General features: G+C 48.4%; 10 protein-coding genes; 4 read left to right on the top strand and 6 right to left on the bottom strand.

Annotated features, from left to right (window-relative positions):
• Nucleotides 1-518: 518 nt before the first annotated feature.
• FFUJ_14753 (probable aspartic proteinase precursor) lies at nucleotides 519-1,745 on the bottom strand (the record flags this gene model as incomplete). Its single annotated transcript, XM_023576722.1, has 1 exon — nucleotides 519-1,745. The coding sequence occupies one exon, from the start codon at nucleotides 1,743-1,745 to the stop codon at nucleotides 519-521; it is 1,227 nt and encodes a 408-aa protein (XP_023429823.1).
• A 925-nt stretch (nucleotides 1,746-2,670) lies between these two features.
• FFUJ_14754 (uncharacterized protein) lies at nucleotides 2,671-4,711 on the bottom strand (the record flags this gene model as incomplete). XM_023576723.1 has 2 exons in its annotated part: nucleotides 2,671-2,760; nucleotides 3,236-4,711. 2 exons carry the CDS (start codon nucleotides 4,709-4,711, stop codon nucleotides 2,671-2,673), a joined length of 1,566 nt encoding a protein of 521 aa, XP_023429976.1.
• Nucleotides 4,712-4,955: 244 nt separating this feature from the next.
• On the top strand, nucleotides 4,956-9,064 carry FFUJ_14755 (uncharacterized protein; the record flags this gene model as incomplete). XM_023576724.1 has 3 exons in its annotated part: nucleotides 4,956-6,541; nucleotides 6,633-6,696; nucleotides 6,746-9,064. The coding sequence occupies 3 exons, from the start codon at nucleotides 4,956-4,958 to the stop codon at nucleotides 9,062-9,064; spliced, it is 3,969 nt and encodes a 1,322-aa protein (XP_023429977.1).
• Nucleotides 9,065-9,179: 115 nt separating this feature from the next.
• FFUJ_14756 (putative ArsB-like arsenite efflux transporter family protein) lies at nucleotides 9,180-11,502 on the bottom strand (the record flags this gene model as incomplete). XM_023576725.1 has 3 exons in its annotated part: nucleotides 9,180-9,548; nucleotides 9,602-11,373; nucleotides 11,427-11,502. 3 exons carry the CDS (start codon nucleotides 11,500-11,502, stop codon nucleotides 9,180-9,182), a joined length of 2,217 nt encoding a protein of 738 aa, XP_023429824.1.
• A 687-nt stretch (nucleotides 11,503-12,189) lies between these two features.
• Nucleotides 12,190-14,045, top strand: FFUJ_14757 (uncharacterized protein; the record flags this gene model as incomplete). XM_023576726.1 has 5 exons in its annotated part: nucleotides 12,190-12,335; nucleotides 12,383-12,519; nucleotides 12,569-12,715; nucleotides 12,765-13,295; nucleotides 13,348-14,045. The coding sequence occupies 5 exons, from the start codon at nucleotides 12,190-12,192 to the stop codon at nucleotides 14,043-14,045; spliced, it is 1,659 nt and encodes a 552-aa protein (XP_023429825.1).
• A 72-nt stretch (nucleotides 14,046-14,117) lies between these two features.
• FFUJ_14758 (uncharacterized protein) lies at nucleotides 14,118-15,608 on the bottom strand (the record flags this gene model as incomplete). XM_023576727.1 has 3 exons in its annotated part: nucleotides 14,118-14,298; nucleotides 14,348-15,095; nucleotides 15,149-15,608. The coding sequence occupies 3 exons, from the start codon at nucleotides 15,606-15,608 to the stop codon at nucleotides 14,118-14,120; spliced, it is 1,389 nt and encodes a 462-aa protein (XP_023429826.1).
• Nucleotides 15,609-16,708: 1,100 nt separating this feature from the next.
• FFUJ_14759 (uncharacterized protein) lies at nucleotides 16,709-17,857 on the top strand (the record flags this gene model as incomplete). XM_023576729.1 has 3 exons in its annotated part: nucleotides 16,709-17,131; nucleotides 17,183-17,603; nucleotides 17,655-17,857. 3 exons carry the CDS (start codon nucleotides 16,709-16,711, stop codon nucleotides 17,855-17,857), a joined length of 1,047 nt encoding a protein of 348 aa, XP_023429827.1.
• A 68-nt stretch (nucleotides 17,858-17,925) lies between these two features.
• FFUJ_14760 (related to acid phosphatase) lies at nucleotides 17,926-19,326 on the bottom strand (the record flags this gene model as incomplete). The annotated part of the gene is made up of 1 exon (XM_023576730.1): nucleotides 17,926-19,326. The coding sequence occupies one exon, from the start codon at nucleotides 19,324-19,326 to the stop codon at nucleotides 17,926-17,928; it is 1,401 nt and encodes a 466-aa protein (XP_023429828.1).
• A 276-nt stretch (nucleotides 19,327-19,602) lies between these two features.
• Nucleotides 19,603-20,913, bottom strand: FFUJ_14761 (uncharacterized protein; the record flags this gene model as incomplete). XM_023576731.1 has 3 exons in its annotated part: nucleotides 19,603-19,739; nucleotides 19,787-20,222; nucleotides 20,272-20,913. 3 exons carry the CDS (start codon nucleotides 20,911-20,913, stop codon nucleotides 19,603-19,605), a joined length of 1,215 nt encoding a protein of 404 aa, XP_023429829.1.
• Nucleotides 20,914-21,796: 883 nt separating this feature from the next.
• Nucleotides 21,797-23,929, top strand: FFUJ_14762 (related to tol protein; the record flags this gene model as incomplete). XM_023576732.1 has 2 exons in its annotated part: nucleotides 21,797-22,304; nucleotides 22,353-23,929. The coding sequence occupies 2 exons, from the start codon at nucleotides 21,797-21,799 to the stop codon at nucleotides 23,927-23,929; spliced, it is 2,085 nt and encodes a 694-aa protein (XP_023429830.1).
• Nucleotides 23,930-24,339: the final 410 nt, after the last annotated feature.

The following is a 24,339-nucleotide window of genomic DNA, read 5'->3' on the forward strand; positions in this document are numbered from 1 at the left end:
CTACGAGGATGTGACAGTGATCAAACCTCGACAGCCTTGAGGGACGTATTCGGCACCTAAACCTTGGGTAGTGAGCTCCTTGAGATAGAAAGGGTAAAGACTCTCCACAGGGATGTCGATTTGCTTTTCTGGCCCTAATCTCGTCTATATATGGCAGTCAATTGCAATGCGCATCTCACTCAGGGCAAACCGGCAAGTGTTTCAAGTTCGACAACATTCAGCAACCTATACCTTCCCAATCATCTAATCTATTTATTCTTAGTAGATAATAGGCTTGGGTAAATGCTCACATGGTCTTCCGGTATTCCAGCTCTACGCTGGATGTCTAGGCTTTTAGGCTTCAGTCATACTATTAGCACGTTAAATGCAGCAGTTAATCCACTGTCATGAGATGTTGATTCAAGGTTTCCAATGTTATGTTCATTTCAACTATTGACAAGTGAAAGGCTATGTACAAGGTTTAAATGCAGCACAAGATTCAGCTATTTACAGTCTCATCCACCAGCGACTGAAGTCACTTATAGTGTCTTCTTAGCCCAGCCAACCTGCTGGTTACCGCCATCGAATACGACGAAAGCAGCCTTGAGAGCAATGTCTCCAAAGATGTTGATGCCAATGTCGTCGCTAGGCTGGATACCACCAAGACAGGTAGTAGATCCGTCCTGAACAGGGGCATAGTTGATGTAAGAACCAGGGATGGTGATGGTAACACCGCCAACAACGAAGCTGAAGCTGGGGAGGGTAGCAGAGCAGCTGAAGACATATCCACCATAGCTAGAGCTGTATCGGGCACCGCTGACCTTGGCATAGTATGCGGAGTTGACATCGTCGGGGAGGAGGAGGAGAGTAGTGCCGGTATCAGCGATACCAGTGATGGGGCTTCTATTGATGGCAGCAGAGCCGATACCATAGCCAGTGGAGGTAAACTCCCAGAAGCCATCGGAGGAGTCAACGGAGGCATACCCAATCTTGCCAGTGTAGGCTGTGCTGTCGATGAAGCCGAAGTTGTACTTTCCGGGCTTCTGGTGCTTCAGATCAGCGGTGAAGACGGGCGAGCTTAGGGTGCTGGCAGCATTGTCGAAGAAGGTCTTCTGCTGGGTAGGCTTGACGGTGTTGATGGAGCTGAAGCCGAGACCAAGGAGACCATCGAGACCAGTCTCTTGCTCGAACTCGGAGGAGACCTTCTGGGCGGCCTCGACGGCCTGTGAGCTAACAACGAGGCCACCGACGGAGACCTTGTCCTTGTAGACATCTCCAGAGGAAGAGCTTCCGTCGCCATAGCTGATCTTCCATGTAGCGCCAGAGAGCTTCTTGGCTGTGCTGCTCTTGGCAGGGTTGTACTCATCGTGGCCGCTGCTACCAGTGGTCTCAGTGCTGAAGACCCAGAGATCGGAAGAACCAGTGTCAAAGTCCAAGTTGAAGGTCTGAGCAGGAGTACCGATTTGGACAGGTGTCAGCCACTCAATATCCTCGTCGGAGGGTGTAGTGGTGGCGCTACCACTGCCATTCTGACGCTTCGAGTGAGCGTGAGGAGGTCTCACGGCCTTGACAGCCTTCTCGAGGCCCTTGGGAAGAGGAACGCCATACTTGGCGTAGACGTGGGCGAGAGCGAGAGGACCGTTCTTGATGAACTTGGGGTTCTTGACTTGCTCAACGGTGAACTTCTTGTCCTGGGCAGCAGGGGCGCCGAGGGCAATGGAAGCAAAAGCCAGAGAGGCTGTGAGAAGAGCGTGGATGGAAGGCATCGTGATGTCGGTGAGAGGCTTAGAGATAGAGATGAGACCAGAGAAGAGCGAGTGAGTGATGATGATTATTTCTAAGATGGACGGTTCCTATATCAACTTATATATCTTTGCTGACTGAACGGAGTCTGACATTGATAGAGCCATTCCGCCATATAACCATATGGTGATGCTTGTTCTATCTCTGGCCCACACATCGCTCGGCTTCCAACATCCGAGCCACCTTCCGAGAAAAGAGGTACATCTCTGACGTGATTAGTCCCTTTGATCCGCGCGACAGATGCCGGACCTAAATTCCTTGGCTGATCTGTCTATGCAGCCTCCCGTCCTTGGCATCTGTTTGGCTTCTTGGCTGCTTCCATGAATCGTGGCGGCCATGAGGTGGCTGCCCCACCAAAGCCCCAGCGACCCCTTTACCTAACAAAAGGTCTTCTTCAGGCATCTTGATTGCAGGAGCGGAATGAATATGTCTAGTAAACAATGAGCAGTTCCGCCGGGGTGCGACAGGGGGGCATCACCAGTCTTGGCTTAAGCACCTACCGAGAAGGGATGCTACCGCCGACTATGTCCGGAGAATACGGCATTGCTAAGGCCCTGATAGGGAGCTGGATCGGGACTCGGCAATGGGCCGGAGGGACGTTTGCTACGGGTGCAGCTGAGACCTAGGATCTATCCGTGATTAAACTGCTTTTGTAAAGGAACTATTGGTTAGTTTATCATGTGAACCTTCAGGACATAACCATTCTAAAACGAGTAGGGGCTGCCAGAGGATGATGCTATTGGTTGAGGCGGCGGTTACGATAAGCGTAATAGACAAGTTAGATTTCGTGATGCGGATACCCCTGCAGATCATACCCTATCCGCTCTTAGTCGCGTGGGTTAGTGGGTGCTGGACGGCATTGCTCCTTTGGCCCTAGATAACATTAAGTCATGCGTTGACGACCTCTTGACCCCGGACGAGTCGCTTCAAAGCTTCTATGCAGATCATTTTGGAGGCCGTGCGCCGAATTATCTCATCCTGAGAATCGTTAGCTAGGTGCTATTGGGCATCTACAACTTTCACCGAACCGAGCGATATGAAGACAGTGTCACAATAGTTTCATTCAATCATGCGATAAATACCAACATGCATTCCCCAACTCCTGTTAAACATTCATGAAACACTGGAGTTCACTTACTCTTCAGGGTAGCTAGAGACACCATTACCGAGGCCTCTCAATACCCCTGTCGGGATTTCGGACGACATACAGGGGTTGTCCAAGCTAGACGCTTTGATACAACACAGCACTAACAAAGTCCCTTAAACCAGGCTAAACTGAGTTAAGTGCAAAAGTCCTGTATTATCATTCTTAGACTATAGCAGATAAGAAATGTTGCAATCGCTATGGCTGTGACTCCGCCAATGAGCACATAGTTTCCGCAACCTCATTGTAGAAAGCTCGTATTACTGATCCCTCCCTATGATCCAAATCACCATTCAGGCAACTCCTTACCGCCTCTTGATACTCTGTCCCCATGAAGTGAGCTAGTCTGTCGTCTACCCTGCTAAGCAGCACTTCCTTGAACTTGGCGGGGTTCTCATCGTCGCGACGTAGACTCCATGCTACGCGCCATAGACCAACTTCGAGAAGGACGACGCCGAGACTGTAGATGTCGAAGCCTTTGCGGTATGATTCCCCTGGAATACCCTGTGCGGAAGGTTGACGATATAGATTGAAGCGTACGCTTTGCTCGGGCTTTTCGGTGGTCTCATCGGCTGAATCTGGCCGTGAAAATTCAAAGCCGACCAGGTATGGCTGAGACCAGACGGGCTGATTACGACGCACTGGAATCATGATATTATGGCTCCTGATGCTCTTATGGAGCCATCCTGATGCATGAAGGATGGCCAGTGAGAGTGACAAGGTGTAGGCCATTCGATATCGATCACCCAGTGTTGGTAGAGTCTCAGGCGTTGGTGATTTGATCAACGCTTGTAGAGATACCAAATCTGTTTGTTCACTGGTTCCTAGAGGATAGTCAAAGACCAGACCATATCGAGTCTTCTCAATGTCCTCAAACACTCCCAGGCAGTTGAGAGTCAAAAGCTCTTGAGGCTTTGCATCGGCATGCAAGAGTCGTGCAATATTCTGGATTCTTCCTCTAAGCCTGATCCCTTTCTGTCCTTTCCAGGTAAGGTCATAACGTTTCCACTCAATGACCACCGGAGTTTTGGAGTCAAGTGTTCCAAAACTTCTTAGTCCACCAGCGACGTCGTCATCTTTCAGGACTTTGACTCTGTCTGAGCGAATGGTGAGATCGGCATCGCCAGTACTGTTCTTGAACGCTGCGACTCGCTTTTCCAAGTCTTGATCTAGGTCGTATCCTAGCTGGCGAAAGCTAATAGCTCGTTTGAGCTTATCAGGCTGTATCACATGTTGAGTCGAGTCGCTGTCCTGAAATAGTACTTGCTGATTATTGCCGATATGCTCTAAGGACAACACTGTTTGTGAAAGGGCGATATTTGGATCTCGAGTTGGTAGCAAGCGGTACAAGTCGCTGAGAACTGCGCTTATCTGCACAAGCGTCTTGTCGTGTTCTTCGGCCCCACCAGTCACCAACTTCAGGCGCTCGAGTGCAAGTTCTGATCCCGAGGCCTCCCGGAGTGGCTCCAGTGATTCGAGCAGTATTTTTACTGTTGTTAATGAGGCGAGAACAGCATCTTTGTGTCTCTGAAGGATCCGTTGCTTCTGGATGTCGATTCGCCTAGAGGTCGGTTGATCGAGCCAGTCTCTCTGCCACTGGTCTAACAGAGCTTCTTGGAGTATAAGCTTAGTACGGAGCAGGCCAAGATATCCATCGAGACCCCGTAGAGATTTCCATAGACCATAAATCTTTGAGCAGGCTGTGAAAGCGTCTATCAGGCCACCGAATGCCCCGATTCCGAGACCGGCCGCTCCGACCTGGAAATCAACTAAATTGCTCACCATATTGGTATTAGGTCCAGCGCGAACCAGACACGTCGGATTTCTGATGATTTCAAGAATAATACCGGGAATATGAGAACTTGAGCCGCAGCATATCAACTGCGGGGTTTCTGCATCTTCGTGGCGGGGTAAATTAATAATCCGGTGAGGCCTGCAAGCTGAGGTCATGTGTAACCTCAGAATCATGATATCAACCTCGAGGGATTTACGAGAAGTCGCATGTTTTTCATCCTGTAGTATAATCGAGATGGAGTTCTCTTCAGCATTCACCTTTCGGCAACAGCCTCAGGAAAACGAAGAGTCCACTAGTGCAGAGCCTATTCCCGTTCTATCCCCTGGCATTCACTGCCCTCACTTTGCGGGATTTATAGCAGTATCCTTCGCAAATGGTCATAACACTATTGGCCTGCAGCCTGTGATATCGAATGCCGCCCCCACATTCCAAGATGTATCCCTTGGCGGTGGCTCGTTCGACGTTCGAAAAGTCAAAGCGTCTTCCTTTCCGATTGGTCTGGGTACGGAAATCTTGAAAGACCGCAAATATGTCGCCGTTAAACATCCAAGAACGCAGGATGATGGTTCTGTATCATTTGCCGACATAGCTTTGGAGCTACAGATCTTGAGGCACCCTCCTGTCCAGAAACATGAGAACATCGTTGACTTATTGGCTGTCATGTATCATGATACCGGAAACAAGGAGGGTATAACTGTTGTTCCCGCTCTGGTGCTTGAATATGCTGAGTATGGAAGTCTCAAGTCATATCAAGAAGCAGGCTACGCACGGTCGCTGCATGAGAAGCTACAAGTTGCTATCGAGACAGCCAGAGGGCTTGAAGGCCTCCACGAAGCAGGAATTGTTCATGGTGATGTCAAGCCCTCCAATCTTCTCGTCTTCAAGCATCCAACCAAAAAGATCGTTGTTAAACTCAGCGACTTTGGCTTTGCGATGCCAATGCAAGGAGGCCAGCTCATCGGAAGCACCGAGGTCTACCGTGCACCTGAGGCAGAGACAGCACATTTTAATAGCCGCTACCTTCGCCAGCAAGACATTTACTCTTTCGGCTTGACGTTATGGACGATTATCGGCGACGGAGTGGCTTACCACAGCACTTTACCAGACGGCGATAAGCTGGAGAGTATTTGGAAACTTAAAAAGACTAACCTGATAGCGAGCCTTGCTACTTTCAATGTCCTACATCGTCTGCGAAACGAGAAATATCCACTCATGACTCTTGCGAAACTCATTCTCACATGCTTGCAGTGCTCTCCAGAGAAGCGATTTTCAGGCATGTCTAAAATTATCGATCATCTCGAAATTACAAGGTCTCTTGTTAACAGCACGGATGGGTGTGATACTGAAGATGCCAGTGCTCTAAGAGCTGCACTTCCTACCTTCGAGAGCATCGTGTACAGAGCCAAGATCCCTACGACAGATGATGAGAGATCCGAAAGGACTATCCTCAAAGGTCTCACTACTGTGGTATTTGCATATCTCCGCCAGGAGCTCGGTCTCCAGGACACCCCTTCAAGCATTGATCCATGGCAGATATGTAATATGATGACTCACTTCTTGCCAAAAGCACATGAGCGTTACTATTCCTCATTCAGTCAAGACGAGGCTCCTTTTATCGCTGCGCTCCAGGGAATTTCAAAATCGAGACTTGAGAAGACGATGTCAGAGCTCTTACCTACCATATCGCAGCTCTTACCTAGGGAAGCAAATCCAAGCGAATCCAGTGGGACTCAGCCTATTTCGGCTGTGAATGCATGTTTACTGATCTTGGACTGTGTTGGTCTCTTAAATGAGCCATTCAACACCGAATTGTTCTCATTGTTAGTACCCTACCTTAGCCTATTATCCGACCCAAAGCTTGTTTTCAACCCTCTGAATTCAATCTTGGGCGCTAAGCTAATTCATGAACAGGGTTACCACCAAGTCGAAAGCAGAGCCGATGCAGCTTTTTAAAGACCAAGACTTCATCCCTAATGTATGTTACAATGCCAACGCTTACCGAAAGTGGAACTAATTCATTCAAGATTCAGAAAAGCTCAAACATCTTGCAAAAGACTCCAAAGCCCGTCAGGGTCGCTCTTTTTAACAGCCTAAAATCTATCTTTGAGACATCCACTAATCAGAACGAAAGAGCGCAAGCCGCTTTCAACATCGCTGGTGCCTATATGGACGATATCGGAGTTACGTACGACCCAAAGCTAGCGGCTTACTATATTCGTCAAGCAGCCCAGCTCGGTTCCGACGAGGCCCGCACCCTCTATATATCCATATTCTCTCACGTTCCCGACCACGAGGCTCTGGATAAGGAGATGTTACGTACCTGGCTCATCGATTCAGCCAAGGCCGGAAACCCAGTTGCCCTTCAGAAACTGAAAGAGAACTGGCCTTCCGACTGGCGACAGCTGAAGCAGAAGGTCCAGCTCGATGAACTAACTCGTCTCGACGCTGACGCAAACACAGCTGAGGACTTGTTGTCCATGTTGGAAGCCTTGTCCCTAAATGAAGTCGAGTTCTCTTATTCCAGAGATCTACTTTTGTGGAGTATTGTTATGGATAAGCCAGATGTGACGGCCACCTGTCTAGATCAAAACCATAGGTTGACCCAATTGGTCTTGCAGAATGAGGAGACACCTTTACTCCTCGCGGCTCGTCTTGGTCGAAAGCTTGTTCTGGAGACGATATTGCAGCACCCCAGCTGCGGGGTTGCTGCACAGATGGCGGACGAAAGAGGTATAACGCCTCTTCACTGGCTCTGCTCCTTCGAAGATGAAGACCATGAAGCAATCGCAAAACTTCTTGTCAGCAAAGGCGCCGAGCTCAATTCCCCTGCTAGTACAATATCACGCACCCAATATGGAATTAGTGTTGACGGAGATGGAATTCTGGCTCACACACCTTTGCACTGGGCTATCACACAGAAAAGACTCACTGCAGTAGACGTTCTGCTTAAACTGGGTGCAGACCCAACATTCTGTATGGAGGTAGAGGATGGGGAGGGGTCGCACCTCTCACCACTTGAACTGGCATGTGGACTTTGCTACTCACCAGTTGTCGAACGGCTTCTTCAAGAGCCGTTAGTTCAGCCAGAGGCCAGCAAGCCAAAACCAATGGTAGGTGGAGGCGAACTATTGTATTTGCCTCTTTTCCATGTTATATCCGGAACCCCTCGTTGGCAGCGGCTGTTGACATTGGGAGTCGACTTTGAATTGGAGACAAAGAAGACCATGAAAGCCCTGATTGAGAACGGCGCACCTACTGATGCTGTCTTGCAACTCGGGGGCAATGTTAAGATGGCAGCGGTGCTTGCAACGGCGTACCATCAATGCGCGGCAGACCTTATGATTTCAGGTCTGGAGTTCGGCTTCGCGAATCAGATAAACGCGACATTCGGCAGGATATCCAGTGGAGGCTCGGCCCTCTTCCTGGCCATTACGCATGGTGATCGTGATATGTTCAAAGCCCTTGTCGACGCTGGTGCAGATGTCAATGCGGTAGATGCTGATGGCCTGAACGCGCTGCACCGTGCTGCCAAAGAAACAGATGACGTCTACTTCGTTGAGAAGCTTCTAGAAAAGGGCCTCCCAGTCGACCCTATTACACCAGAGCCTTTCAGCGCTTTCTATACTGCCACTTATAGTGGAAATCTTGCTGTTGCCCAGTATCTCTTTGATCATGGCGCGGATAGAGATCGCATTCCGACGTCGATGAGGAAGAGCATAATGTCAGACATGCTCTTAACAGGTACTAGGAATGCCCTTCATCGGGTCAAATTCTTGCTCAGTCTTCCGGACCGCAATGGCTCTGATGGCTTCTTAGTAAACGTCGGCCATGATACCTTTTCCTTGTTCCACTTCACCATTAAGTACATGGGGGAATTCGCTGAAGATCATGAGGTTGCTGGAATTGCGATTGTCGAGCTTCTTCGGAAGTACAATACTCAAGACCAGCTTGACAACACAGCGGGACCCTACAAGATGACAGCTATAGCAATAGCCGCCGAATCTGGCAACTATTTTGCCGTGAGACGATTTCTCGAGTACAGAGCAAACCCAAATATTCCGGATGACTATGGCCGAACGGCATTGGACCTCGTGTACCGGAGATATTGTTATCCAGAATGGCTTCCGGCTCTTAAAGAAGCAGATTTGGACGATGAGAAGGCGGTGAATAAGATTCTGCATGCCGCGAATGAAAATACGACTGAGTTGATGAGTCTCCTCAAGGAGCATAATGCTGAGACGAAGAGTTGGAGTGCGCCATCATGGATTGAGACTGATAGTGGATTTCGTAAATTGGACTGGGTTTTGGAGCGCCTGCGCAAAGAGCGCGGATCTGATGGGTAGAGTCGGGTCAAAGGGGCTCAACCATCGCCTATTAACAACAAGAGATGTCTGTTTCATGGGTATGTTCTGAGTTGCTATGTACAGTCTATAATTATGCTATCTATATGCTCCTTTATTAATTATTCGGGCAAGCCTTCTCAAATGTTGAGTATGGTGAGTTGTCCCGTACGATGTAGACCTCTCCCACCAATATCAGACAACCAACAGCCATTGAGATAGCAATGATGGGGAAATTGACTCGGGCGAATTCGTGGCTCTTCACGTGAATGTGCTTTCGGGCAAGTATATCTCTCCAGAGAAGACCGGCCAGTGATGCGCTGAAGGCGGTGCTGAATGCTCCGTAGTTGACTCCGACGGCCATACTGTAGATTGTGCCCCAGTATGTTCTGTCGCTGATGAGTTGGGTGTCGTGGCAGTTGATCTCTTTCCAAGCTTGGATGATGCGTGAGAGCAGGATAGTGGTGCCGATGTTAGTGCCAGAGAACTGAATAGAGTCAGTATATTATCAGGATTCCAGACTATTGGGGGGAAACTCACGTTGGACAAAACACATGAGAGAAAGCCCATTCCTCCGATACTTCCAACTGTGCCAGTACGCTTGGACCAATGATACCAGCCATATGCAAACACGTTAACCCAGCCCTTACTTACTAGTGCCTGGACTAGCACGAACATGGCGAAAGCAAATGGAACCAAGGCGAACGGGAGATGAGCCATGACGGCCATGACTGTTGGGAACGTCTCTTGCAGCCACCCATAAGCCCTTTCGAATGACGCATAGCCTTTTCTAGCCTCAGATAGAAGAGTTGATCTTTCCTCGGGTTCTGTTTTCATGGGTCGAGCAGCCTCAAGCTTCTCTGGTTCCAATTGAGGACTTGGTAATGTTGATAAAGCTCCGGGATGCAGTGTGTTTTGATCGCTTGGTGATGATGGACCTGAGTTGGGTGATTGGGGTAATGATCCTGAGATGATGACAGGACTGTTTCCGGCGGTGTTTGATAAAATCACTTTGGGGATAGAATGTGAGCTGGGCTGGTCATTGGAGGTTTGTAACGGAGTGAGAGAAATGCCATGAGAGTGGCCATAATCTTCGGAGGTCTGGCCATCAGGAAGACCAGTTACCGTGTCGGTATCTGGTTCAGACTTATCCAGTGAAGTCCCAGCATATCCTGCTGCAAATCTTGCGCGTTCGGCTCTAGCACGCTCCATCTCTCGTCGATAATGAGCGGCCGTTTGCCGCGTCTCCTTGCGATGCAACCACCCAAAGCCTAAATCCCAACAGAACATAACGAACGCTGCTGGGAGAGTCACCCAGAAAACGGGGTGCTCTCCACTTCCGGCGCTAGCAGCATTGAGAGCTAGGACGGTGATGAGCGTCGCGGACATGATTAGCGCACCAAACATGGCGCCCTTCTTGTCAAGAAATGGATTCATAATGTACGCAAGTGACAGCGTCATGCCCTCGCCTGCCCTTTCGGCGTCTTCGACTTGGTGCTGCACGTAGGGGATGTTGGGGTTCACGGGCCGTTGGGCTCTAGCCTCTTCTGGTAAGCTGTGCATCTCAATCTTGGAAGGGATAAGCTTTTCGTCAGCGAAGATGACGTAGAGCAGAAACGGGAAGAGGACAACGGCGGTGACGACGACTGGGACTATCATGTTGGCGGTGTAGACGATGAACTTGATGTCGAAGGCTCCAGCGAGGACGAGGTTGGTGGGATTTGACGAGACAAGAATTGCTGAGGCGATGTTGGCGATTGCGAATTGAGTAAAAATCCATGCTCGCGGACTCGTGATGTTGCTCGATACGCGCGTCATGTACGCGAGGAATGCCGTTCCAGATAAAATGATGGGATCATTGCCGATGAAGCTGCCGAGTAGAAAGAAGAATGAATAAAGGTAGAAGAACAATCGATGGCCAACTTTTCCGCCCCACGACAAAACTTTGAAGGCAAGCCATCGAATGATACCCGATGCATCGATAGAAATAGCAATGTAAGCCAGAGTAATAAAGAAGACCATAATATCAATGGGGTGGATATTATCAGCGCCTATCGTCCCATCGTAAACCTCTTGGCGTCCTATCGCAGAAATAGCGAGTAGGAAGAGATCCGCAATCAGAGGCGCCGTGATGAAATTAACAGGAAAAGTGACCTTGACAAAATATTTCGAACATCTCGGGTTGTCATGAAGAATCGCGTGATGCGTGCTCGGGGGAATAACTCGCAGCTTGACAGCTAATCTGCATATTAAATTGACGAGGGATTTCGGGATGTAGATGGGCATGTGAAATGGCCATAGTACGAGAATGTCTGTGAAACCGGGTCAGTGCACGCTGTGTATCCTGTGAGAGGGTGTTTCTTACTGGCGAGTACAAAGACTACCAACGTTACTATTGAGCGCCATTGTCGTATCTCGCTGGTGTCCACGCCTTTGACCATGATTTTGGCTGAGGGGATTTAACTCGATTTTCTTTAAAGTCAAAAGCGGCACTCTCAGGTTAAATACAGCGAAAACCTGACGACGAATGGTGGGGCATACCCAGAGTGGGGTTTTTACGACAAGTGGCCAATTGAAAGGAAGAAGAGTGTCGTAGTGTCAGCATCTTTCGAGGTAAAGGACCGACAGTAGCTTCAGTTCGATGACCTTCTGCCGTTCGATCTCTGGCTGAAACAAAAAACAGGGCTGACATGAGAAACAAAGGGAGAGAGAAAAAAGAAGAAAAATTGTTCTGGAAGGGTTCGCTGTTCTTTCTGGTGACAGGGTACATTTGTTGATGCCTAACGCAACGCAGTATGCAACCCGAGCTATGCTTAGAAGAGACTGCTTTACGCCCCCCCTAGACCAAGCACACAGCGCTCGTGGCCCCCAATCCTCGCCCGGCTCAAGTGATCATTGTGGCTGTGCCAACATGTCAGCTGAATGCTCACCACTCGAAAAGTAGAAGCCTGGCCATTAATGACTCCCCAGTGACGTTTATGGTATGGCCTCATCGTTGAACATGCGGGTATTAAATAAAAAAGAAGCTTCTGCTAAGATCTGGTTATTCCCCCACATTTTGGGCTGACTTGGCATTTTCTCTTTCTTCCCCACGGATTTAACCCTGCCAAGGCTTCTAGAATGTCGATATGCCTGCCCTTTCTGTCACCGATGCGGCTGAGACAATAGCGAATAGTGTGCTTTTTTCACGGGCGGCGAATGAGCCCGGTGATGCGTTGCAGGTAATCTGCGCATGGCCTGTTTCTGGACAGTATGGAACCGGTACCCGAGTTTTGTAAGTTCAATGGCGAGTTAATTGATACAAAACTGATAGTTACTCAGATACTATGTCCTCATCGCTGCGTGCCTTGTCGCGAGGAGGGAGGAATGGCTGGTGAATCCTTGTTTGGCCGCTGCGTTAGTGCTGCCAGCTGTTGCCGCTATTCACGGCATAGTTTTGACGGCGATGCACAATCCTGGTGAGCAATAAGCCCAAAATGAAATTTACGCCGCTAACAATTGGTAAAGATGCGGTCGATATGGATATTTTTGGGGCTTTTCAGCTCTGCGCAATTGGTATTTTAGCAGCACCGGTAACGGTTATGCTGTCAAAGACGTACTTTAATGATCCCGGTAGAAACACTATTTTTCTGTGGACATTTCTGTTATTGATCGGCAAGTTGAATCTCGGCAAAAGCGTCCCTATTGTCTAACCGGAGATTAGGTCTTTTGAGTATGACAATCGAGTTTTATCGCATCGAAACTCACTCCTGTTTGATTGACGCATCGGGCAATTCAGTATCACCAAACGCGTCCAAGTTTCATTACGTCGAAGGAAACAACTGCAACCTGACGTGTTCAACGCAAGACGGTCCATCATCTCCGATGAGGGGAGGCTCCGCAAACAATATCTATGTTATACCAGCACCACATACCCTCACTTTCGGTACGGCGACTTTGCTCGCTGCAGCATGTTGTGTGCATGCTGTTCTATGTCTCGTTTCTATGTGGGATAGAGTGCTTGAAATCAATTGGCGCCGACGATTTGGAAAACCGACCAACGACGCGGCAAGTGAAGATGATGAGAGCGCCAATAAAGGCGTTATGAAGAAGGTTAATGATACCATTGGCTTCTTTCTTCGTATCCTGGCGATTCCCGTTTTTGGTGGCGCTGGCCTGGCTATTCTTATCGTGGGCGAGATTAACTTTTTCAGCCCTCAAGTCAATTACCAGACAGAGCCAATGGCCAATATCGGTAAGCACATGCCACTAGTTTTTGGATAGTTACTAATAAGAATACTTTCAAGGCCAATGGGCACCTATCACAGGTACTGCGATGGCCATGATCGGATCGCTGTATCTCCTTCTAGCAAGACATGCAGATCAAGCAGGCGAACCATACCCATCGCATCATTGCAATTGTTCTCATTGCCATTTTAACGATGAAACAAGCCAAGTCTCTCACCAAGAGAGTATTTCATCACTGAACAGCCACCATATCACATTGACTGTCACAAACACTGATACGCGTACAAACAACCAATTATCACCGCACCTCAATCCAACTCAGCCCCGCACCTCAATATCATCATCTCGACTTCGAGACCCCTCAGTCTTCGAAGAGCACAGTCAAACCCCCCGCAACCCCTACCGACAAAAGATAGAGAATGCATTTTTCAGATTCGGCGAGATGATCGGTACGCCAGCGCATGATTTTATCACCGAGCCTAAAGTCAAAAGACCAGACCGTGTTGATTTCCCGATGATACCAGGTGAACAATTTCGGGATTTGGGTGTATCAGCGGTTGAGATTGAGAGAGACCAACATCAAGACGGTGAGCTGAGTCCTGTAAGGTCAAGACCTGGGAGTTTTATAGGCAGCGATACTTCTGTACAGGGTGTTGGGAGATCTACGTCAATGCCTATACCACCGCCGCCACTTGCTGTGACGAGGCCGAGGTCGAGCACAGGCCCTAGACCAAGACCTGCTTCTTTGTATCACTAGCAATATGGGAACTGATTGGTTTTGTTTCTTGTTGAAAGATATTATTATGATTATAGAATATTATGTTAAAAATTATGCTTTGATATCAGGATCTTGATCTTTTGTTGAGGACACTTCACCAGCTGTGACTGTAATTTCATGGCTGTGCTCGAGTCCAGATAGCACAATCCACGTTGGTGCGATACACAAGATAGTGATTCCGAAGTTGAGGCCGATGCTGACAAAATGGTTGGCGTTGCCTTCTGATTGCATACTATTTTTTGTTAGATTCTGTTCCAGGAAAGATAATAAGATGCACTTACGCCCAGGCAACGGTCTGACCGAGAGCCTCAAATCCTCGGAGAATACCACAGTGATAAGACAAAGAGGAGATGTCAGTGGTATATTGTCCAACAAGCCAGTACAAGAACTGCTGGAAAGCTTGACCTCCAAATTGCCAGAAGAAGATGAGGGTATAAGCCTTGCCGAAACCGCCCTTGAACCAATCAAAGACAGGTGGCTCCTCAGCATCATAGAATTGCTTCTGAAGAATGGAAGCCCAGATCCATGTGCCGATGAGAATAAAGATGATGGAAGCAAACGCAATTCTAGCGCGAGTCTTGATGAAAATGGACTGACGGTCCAACAAGCCAGCGATCAGGAATGAACTGATAATTCCGGAGAAGTTGGTAAAGAACGAGGAAAAGGCGCGAGCTCGAACGGTGAAGTATGTCGTCAACCAAGTGCTCATGAAGCCATTGTAAAAATAGCTGATGAAGAAAGCAGGGATCAACAGAAGCATGCGCCTGGTGACGAGAAGCGACAGGACTGCCTTGAACTCGGCCAACCAAGAGGGTTGCTTATGAACGACGACGAGCGTGCGGTCTTTTCGCTGGACTTTCTCTGCAGGGCTCAGAAGTAAGGCGATTGGTAGACCGAGACACATGATGACGATAAAGACAATGTAAGTCGCTGAACTCACGGATCCTTTCGACGAGGTTTGCGCGTTGAGGCCGAGATTGATGGCGCCTCCGACAATTGGGCCGGCTGCCTTGGCAGTTTGCCAAATGGCTATTCCTCGTTAGTTCATGTGAAATGGTTCAATTTCCAGTTTCATAACTTACCAAGATAAAATGCCCGATCCTTGGGACTAGGATATCCAATAATAATGGCTGCCTCAGCCGCCCAGAAGAAACCGGCTGAAATACCACAAAGCGCACTTCCAAACAGCAAAAACCACGTCTTTGGCGCCACGTTATTCGTATAAAGCCCAGCGCCGTAAATTGGATATCCAATGGCTCCAAGCGCAAGTCCATAACGTAGACCAATTCTGTTGTTTATCGCACCAGCTGCTATACAAACAGCCGCGAATAATCCGTAAACAAGTGCATTAGCGGCTGATACGGCGTATGGTTCAGCTGCACCTCCGGCGCCGAGACCACCGAGGGCATCCCACATTCCGGGTGCTGTGAAAGATACACCGCATGCTATGGCGATTTGGAAGGGGATCGAGCGGAAGAAGGACGGTTTTGTGGGGGAGGCGGTTGGATGGTTGATGACGGAGCCATCGTGTGAGGATGCCATTGTGAGAAGCAGTCAACGGCCAAGAAGTGAGAAGAGACTTGAAGCTTACAGAATAGGCGGTTCATCAATTCTATTATATGTCTCTAACAATATTGCGTGCGATTGCGTGCTCGATTAACTCGTCCCTCTCCCTGGCTCGATCACCAGTGAAACCGTACTAAAGGGGGCTATTGATGGGGATTATGAGGACTAGTTTCCGTGAGGACCCATCGGCAATCTTGTACCTGCAGTACAGAGAGCTGTCCACGTTTTTAATGTAGGAAGATCAGCCCTGTAGTGCTTCTACCGATGGCAGGCTATGCAGCTGCACTACCCCAGGTTTCATGACATAGAGACCCTTTCTTTGAGAATACGAATTGGAGAGCTTTTGAACTTTACTTGTTGACGATTCAGATCGAAATCTCTGCATGGCCGAGTACCGCCGAGCCGGGAGAGTTCTCATTCAGAATTACATAAAAGTAATTGGATAATTGGGTCTCATCGCCATTGAAGTGGATTTTGGAGGTAACGGTCCAGTTTTTGCGCCGAGTGGCACTCAATAAGCCAGTAATACACGTTGAACGTTATCAACGAGACAAGTTTTATTAAAGATTACAGTCAGAAACACCGTTTCACATGCATGTACGATATACCTCAGTTCATCTGATAACCAAAAACTCCATCAATAACGTTATTTTCTGTGGTTCCTCAAATGACGCTGCAGACTTGTTTTAGCGGCCCGCGGCGCCACTCCCGGCTGCCGGGCCGTTTCGTCATCATTAAAAAAACAAAAACAAAAACTCACCTCGCCTATCTTATCAGGAGTTTCACTTTTGGCACTATGCTGTATCTACCCTAAGCTGGGTTAAAGATCGTAGAAACTTGGCCTTATATGCGCCTCAATCCTGCAACACCTCAAGACAGGTTTTCATCGGATACTCGGTGCCGATCATGCATTGGCACTTGCACATGAGCCTCGGCAACAGTTGGACCCCCTCTTTGGAGATGGAAATGCCAAGTTTACCATGAAGAGACACGTCAAGATAAAAGATCGCTATTGTCAGACGCTTCTCTTCTTTGTACTGGGAAATATTCTGTATAGTCGATTTTTCTCAGGTATAATGACTGTCGATAATACTCAACCAGAGGGGGAGAACCCGATCGGTGATATTCAGGTTGAGTTTCTTGGCACCCAAAAGTCCAGCAACACAGCGAGTCGTCGCGACCTTGGCTTTACAGGTCAACTTGGAGGAAAATGGTATGCTGTTTACGGCGATGTGCTATGGTGCGATTCAGGTGTGACCGATCCTGAAGACGATAATGAGGGATTTCATGGCATGGTCAGAAATGCTGTTTCTGCTCTGACAGATGATCCACTGGTTGTTGAAGACTTGCATCTCAATGATGATGAGCCGGTGCCCCATCAGAAGCAGTTCATGCCATTCAACGAGGACTGGGGCGAGACGAATACGTTTGGCTTCGGAGGGACGGGAATCGTGGAGGTTGATCCTGATACTGCTACTGGTGCTCTATATTATCTCGTTGTAAGTTGTACCAGTCCCTACACAGGATTTTGTTGACCTGGAATTCTTTAGAATGACGACGAGCATTACAAGGGCGCTGGAGTAGCCAAAGTTGAGCTCATTGACGACATCCCACATATCACCGATCGCTACGGCGAGAATGGTATCTGGTGGGATGGTGATGAGGTCCCCAAGTACGGCGATGTAGCAACATATCGGGACGTCAACAGCGAATACATCTACATTCTCGGAAACCCACCGAACCCAATCAAGGACTTCCCTGATAAACTGTACATCTACATGGCTCGCGTACCCGCAAAAGATGCTTTCGACCTTGATAAGTATGAGTATTGGTGGGGTAGACAAGAAGGATGGAAGAGCGAAGTTCTTACCACGTTCAACTGCGAAACAGCTGTTATGTGGGGTGTTGGACAAGGGCAGATTGTGTATAACAATCACTTCCAGACGTACTTCTACGTTCACCTTGATCTTTGTACGTACGCTCTCCTTGGTGTTGTGTCCATTACTGACAGAGTTGAAACAGCCGGTACCGTCTTCTTGAAGACAGCGCCAAGTCCCGAAGGTCCTTGGACAGAGGGAAAAGAGATTTACAAGGATGAACCCATCGATGGGGGTCTGGTGTATGCTGGGATAGCATACCCGCATTTGGATGAATCCGGCGAGACGTTGACGATTGGTTTCACCAACAACAACTGGATCCGTGTTATCAAGGTTACATTCACATAGAAGTCATGAGAGCAACGGAAATTATTAGTATTGTACAATCTGTTCTGTTTTGCCGCAGTGCTGTTGCATTACAACTCATCATCCTTCTCTTGCTTGTTCTCGCAAACACCGTCAAAGTCCCCGTATTTCTCCATACCCGCACTGACAATCTTTTTAAACTCCTTGAATGGACAACTTGCTCCGGGTCCGTTTTGGCATAAAGGCAAGGGTCGAGGTGCCGTGTTTGCAATAAATCTGATGTACTCCTCCTTCTCAGATGTGCCGTCTTTAGCAACTGGTCTCTCACATGTCATCTTCTCCATGCCAACATGGCCTAAGAATGGAATGAGATCAGACATTTTCCAAGCTCGAACGTGGTTGACGTGTGTAGTGGGGAATTCATCGTATCCTTGGCTGGAAGACGAGTTGAAGATTCCTAGAGCTGTAGCGACGAATGGAGGGACTTCGCGATGGGTGAAGAAGAAAAATAGGCGTTGCTCCTTAGGCCATCCCGATGATTCATCATCAATCAACTCTGAGTTCTCATCTATTTTGCTGAATAGCTTAGCCTGTGAATGCAACCATGGAAAACCGAGGTAGTTCGACAGGGGATTGAAAGGCCCGACCATGTGAGCATATTTCATGTCCCAGGCATATTCATACGAAAGCCACTCGGCATCAGAAAACAGTCCACAAATGGGGGATTTCTTTCCTCGAATTGCAGATTCGTAACCGCAAATTGATTGGAGCGCAAAGACATCGAAGGGGTCGAGTTCGTAGTCGTCGGGCGTATACGGACGTAAGCGTTTCGCAACGCCACTTGCATAGTTCTTGACAAACTTCTGCTGTTGTTCCGTACCAGGAGATTTAGAGAACTTGGAGCACGCCTTGTGAGGAAGAAGAGCGCGCGTGCCGTTGTTCAATTCCTTCTTGTCAAAGCGCGTAATTTCGATATTTCCATTTTCGGGGAACGCTTGGAGAAATGCCTCGGCTGTGTCGTAGGTTCTGTCTTTTGTATCGGCGATGACGCGCTTTACCGATGACGCTAGGTTTCGATAGCGCTTCACAAGGTGGTGACCGACTTTCTTCGCGTCGACCTTGCCTGAGGGAGTGACATCTTCGAGATGGTTCTCTTCAATTGGTGAGTACCATTTGTTCAGAAATTCAAGTGGTCCAGAGAAGTCGCCACGATGCTTTTCGAGCTTGTACAGGAACGGCTTGATGTAGTCCTCATACTCGGCGTCATTGGCGTAAATCGCAGCGTGCCGGATGAGATACGACGCAGCTGTGACAGTACATCCTTCAGGTGCAGCGTGCGACAATCCAAATCCTACGTCATCGAAATATGGCGATATTCCTGGGAGGTGGAGAAGAGGATCGAATTGATAGCCTTGAGTATGATCAAAGCTGTCAATTGGCTGCTGAATGACCGACGCGGCAGCAATTGCAGGTAAAGCTGCAGCCGCAATAGCACGCAGACTGTGATGCATCGTTAAAATGATAATGCAGAAATTATTAAGTAGGAATCAGATTCACGAGGTTGCAGTCTCGGCCTGTTTTATTCCAGGAACAAGGTTAGGACGATCGATGACGTACAGGGAATTTGGTGGAACCTAAATGCTAAGCTTCGAAGCTAAGATAAGAAATCAGGGCCAGTGACATTGCTGAGATTAGCCTGAGCGGACGCTAAACTCCGGCTTCCACGTCATTCCAACCTAGACATCAACCTCAATCAATACAAAAGCAGATAAATATTAAAGGGGGCATCAATTGCCATTGTCAATAATTTTGGGCAATTGTTCAACAAACAACGTCTTTCGGATCGCATGGACCATAAAACCTGGGATGCGCCAATTTCCATAATGGCCTACGCCAGACTTGCCGATCTGCATTCCTCCCATTGCTGCGAACGTTAGCACTGTTTGTCATGATAGGTCAGGAATGTCATACCAGTGGTCGAGGCTTTGTATGGAATCATAGGTTTTCCAAGCATTATCTGCACCAAATTCTTGGCCATATGACCAGCCTGCGTATTCACGAACCAGAACTGCGGTGCTTCGACGTTAGACACGTCGCCAATTGCGAAAACATCCTCTCGACCTTCGACGGCGAGATATTGATCGACTTTGACATAGCCGTGCGCGTCAAGAAGATCAGGCGGGATGAAAGATGAGTTGGGGGCCACGCCAAATGTTGGAATGACGAGGTCTGTGACTACCGTCTTTCCGTCGGAGAAAGTGACTTTCTGCTTGCCATTGGGAAGAGTAATGGACTCAGTAACCTTTGTGTTAAGTCTGATCTTGACGCCGAGCTTCTCGAGTTGACCGTGTGCGGACTTGGAGACGCTGTCGGGGCGATTATCGAGGATACTTGGCCCAGCATTGATCTATACACGGCGTCAGCTTGATCCGGGCTTGAGTGGATGACTTTCTTACCAGGCTAATTTCCTTCTTGTTGCCATAGTAGTCCGCTAACTCGCCTGCAACCTCTACACCAGTTGGTCCCGCACCAGCAACAATAATGGACTGAGCTTCTCCAACACGCTTCTGATACGCATGAACATACTCTCTCGTTGCGTCCGTTGATCCCCTGGACTTAAATGGCGACTCGGCTTTAGTCGAAGATCCAGTACCAATGAGGAGATAATCATAGCTAATAAAAGTCTCCTGCCCTGCTTTATAAACCTTGACCTGTTTATTACTGATATCGATACCAGTAGCCGTAGCAACGATCAACTCAAACTTGTCACCGTATTTTGCGAACCCAGGAGCAATAGCTTGGAAGAGCTTATCATCGGGGATAGTTCCTGGGATGATGGCGCGGGGCATGGCAAGATTCCAGAAGAAGTGAGAATCACGAGAGATCATTGTCACCTTGTACGGCCCTGCACTTTTGTTCTGCATCCCTTGGAGGAACTTGTGAGCTGTCCGGACAGAGGCGAAAGAGCCGCCTATTGTGACGATGTGTTTTGGCTTCTGAGACATGTTCTTTGGGTTCTGTGACGGTTCAAGAAAGATTCCGCAGGTGATAAAGTGAAAGGCGTTAGCCAAGAAATTGAGGAGGGCAGCAAGAAACATGGCAGATAGTATTCGCGGATCTGTACTGAGTATGAGGACTGGCTCCTCGCCACATATTTAATATTAATCAATGTACGCATTCCTCCATAATGTGCTGACAGTTGCAACCATGTCAGACTAATAAGCAATTACATATCAACAGTCTTTCCCATGTTGATGTAGTAGCTTATGTATTCCCGCGCGGCTAATACTCCAGATGTCGTCAGATCTCAGATGGATGCTACAGTTGGGGCTGACATCGCACCATCGTGCCGCGCGGTAATCAGTCAGCAACATTCCGCGAACCTTGAGTCTTTCATGGCCCATTTGCTATTGCTCCAATCTTAGATTCTTTGTCTCCTAAATATGCCAGTTCGCCTGCAGATCAACAATTCAATTCCACAGTTCCAACTAATCTAACACAAATTGAACCCAAGCATCACCATAAATCCCGTCAAGTTTTTCGGTGTTGGATCACAGCGGTGTGATATTCCGTTGGCCAATGTAGAGAAATTAAATAGAATGAATTATGTGCCTAGCTGATTTGAGTGCTTCATCATTCATCCGGTAATGCCGAAAGTCGGGATTGCATGTTCTCACAAGTAAGCAGTTTGGGATTGAACGGAACGGTGTAGGGTAACGTGTCTGCTAGACTCGATTAGTATTTCTCGACCACACCCTTCGCCCGAACTGTGTATCTGACCTCACTAAAGTCCTACCCCTTCTGTATAATTGCCAATGCCTTTTCAGCCTATTCCAGGCAGCATCATGTTATAATCCACATTCAGGACGACTTGGCTGGGGCTGTGCTTACCTCACGTGATCACCTCGCCTAACACCTCTATATCTTTCTTGGACGACATGCAAGTATCGTCAGTGCTTCTTCCTTAACAAGCTTCCAACTATGGCTTCAGAAGAATCACCACCACCCAAGACGATGCTAGTCTTTAGCAACAAGTCACCAGAGGAGGCCGCTATTTTCGGCCTCCGTGGCAGTGACATCCAGAACCTCAGAGCTGAGCCAGTCCCTGGCCCGCCCGCTACGCCCGATGAGTGGGGGTTCACGAGCCCAACGGCAGATGGGGTCTGCAAATACTGTCAACTCATGCTTCATCCAGATCCGCCGCAGCTTATCCAGCATCAGCCCAATATCATGCACCTGATTAACTCAGGCGACACGTGCTCGACTTGCAAATGGCTGGAAGTTAGCCTACAGCGCGGTGCTACCTCAGTGCTAGTTGAATTTCAGCGAGGCAACCCGGAGCTATGTGACGAGAACAACTTCTCAAGACCTGTTACCGTGGAGTTGACAAAGCATGAGAAGTATATCATGGCAGTTGGCTGGGTTGGAGACAGGCAACTTTACACGAATGGTGGAATACCTCTAACGATATCTTCGCCATACCGTCTAGGTATGCCTTCAGCACCACTATAGAATCTGTGTCTAACGTATTAAATAGGGAGTCTTGCTAGTCGGCGATTCTGGATTCCTCACGACGAACTGGATGAATCAGAACCTTTTAAGCGACAAGATACACTGAAGATGTGGCTGAACGAATGCGAAAACCACGAACAGTGCATCAAATCTCTTCCTAATACCGAAGAAGCAAAACTTCCAACGCGTGTGTTGGACCTGAGTGGAAGCGTGGACATTCCATCGGATCCCAAAGACATCAAGATCAAATTACGAGAGACAGGGGAGGGAGAAACTGGAACTTACACGGCTCTGAGCTACTGCTGGGGTGCCAACCCAGATCTCCATTTCAAAACGACAAGCGAGAATCTCGAGAAGCACAAAGAAGGAATCGACTTTTTCGATTTACCTCTGACACAGAGGGAGACTATCCTTGCTACGCTTTACCTAGGAATTCGGTATCTTTGGATCGACGGCTTATGCATCATTCAAGACTCTCGTGAAGACTGGGAAGCCGAGTCAGTCAAGATGGGATCTGTTTACACGAATGCACATCTCACACTCGCAGCTACTTCATCTGATACCCCAGAGATGGGTCTTCTTCTTCCTTTCCAGGGCGCCGAATGTGTCAAGATCCACGGAGAGACTGTGAGTGTTCGAATGGAGACGCATAGGGAGCTCGATAGGATGTCTGAGCCCTTGAACACTAGAGGCTGGACACTTCAAGAGGGCGTGTTGGCGTCGAGAATTGTCTGCTTTGGCAAGGAGCAGTGGCTCTGGAAATGTCCTAGTCGCTACGCCACGGAAGATGGACTGATCGATGTCCCGCGGGACTTTGATGGCGGTCTGATTCAGTGGGCTGATATTGTGCAGCAAGGCCCCGGAGAGGATGGAAAGAATTATTTGCGACATTGGTATCGGATGGTGACAAATTACTCAAGTCGTGAACTGACTTTCCAAAGCGACAAATGGAATGCCATCGCTGGACTGACAGAAATGTTCAGAAACTTGACTGGTTATACCTACCTGGCAGGTCTTTGGGAAGAAGATCTCGCAAATGGACTTGTGTGGGAAGCTAAAATGCTTGGGGTGATCCGTGAGCCGGGAAGCATCCCATCATGGTCCTGGATGTCCGTGAAAGGCGGGATCAAGGGATACGTACACACGACCCCAATGACCTCTATGATCGAGCTTTTACAGAGTGATTTGCAATGGGAAGGAACCCCGCTCGCATCACCTCTGAAAGTTGCCCGCTTGACAGTCAAAGGAAAGATCATTCAGGCAACATTGGGAGCGCGCTCTGTTACACAGGACTCTCGGCACCACGTTCTTGCAGCCTCGGGGAGTGACGAAATTTTTGGCGAGGCGTTTCTGGATAGAAAAATTCCTGATGGGGCTGAAATGCCGACTGTCTCGTGCCTTTTTGTCATGGAAGTGCCTGAGAAGGAATATTTCACATTGCTTCTCACACCAGCATCAGGCGGTGAAGAAGACGGCCACGATAAAGGTATGACAAGACTTGGTATTGGCGTTTTCTGGACTCGGTCTAGATTTTACAGTAACAGGACTGAAGGAGACATGATTTTGGACAAGGCTTCAGAGGCCACAGTAGTGCTGGTATAGAAGGGTGAAATTCCATGGCGTTATTACTTTGTTTCCGAATAGAGAGTACGTACCGAATCAGGCTCCGAGTTTGGGAAACAATGAGTTGTTAGAATTGCTGCCTGAAATGTGCATATGCCCCATAATCATGCATTCTCCTCCTAGGTTGGTCCACTCGCAACCCTGCCTGGCTGAAACTTTGGGACGGCTGAAGCCGCTTCTCTGAATATCCTTGACCAACGTGCACAAGCTGAAGAATCTGATGCCATAGTCTATCATGGCCCGAGTAGCGCGGAGAGATCAGACTTATTAACAATCTTTATATTTATTTAATTAGGAGAGATTTGCCGAACGAATAGTTCATAACAGTAGGCATGAACATTTGCTTCTTGGATTGACTGGTGAAAAAGAAATGCGACTCAGGCTGCCTG

The sequence above is a fragment of the Fusarium fujikuroi genome, chromosome FFUJ_chr04, assembly GCF_900079805.1.
Source record: "Fusarium fujikuroi IMI 58289 draft genome, chromosome FFUJ_chr04".
Taxonomy (NCBI): domain Eukaryota; kingdom Fungi; phylum Ascomycota; class Sordariomycetes; order Hypocreales; family Nectriaceae; genus Fusarium; species Fusarium fujikuroi.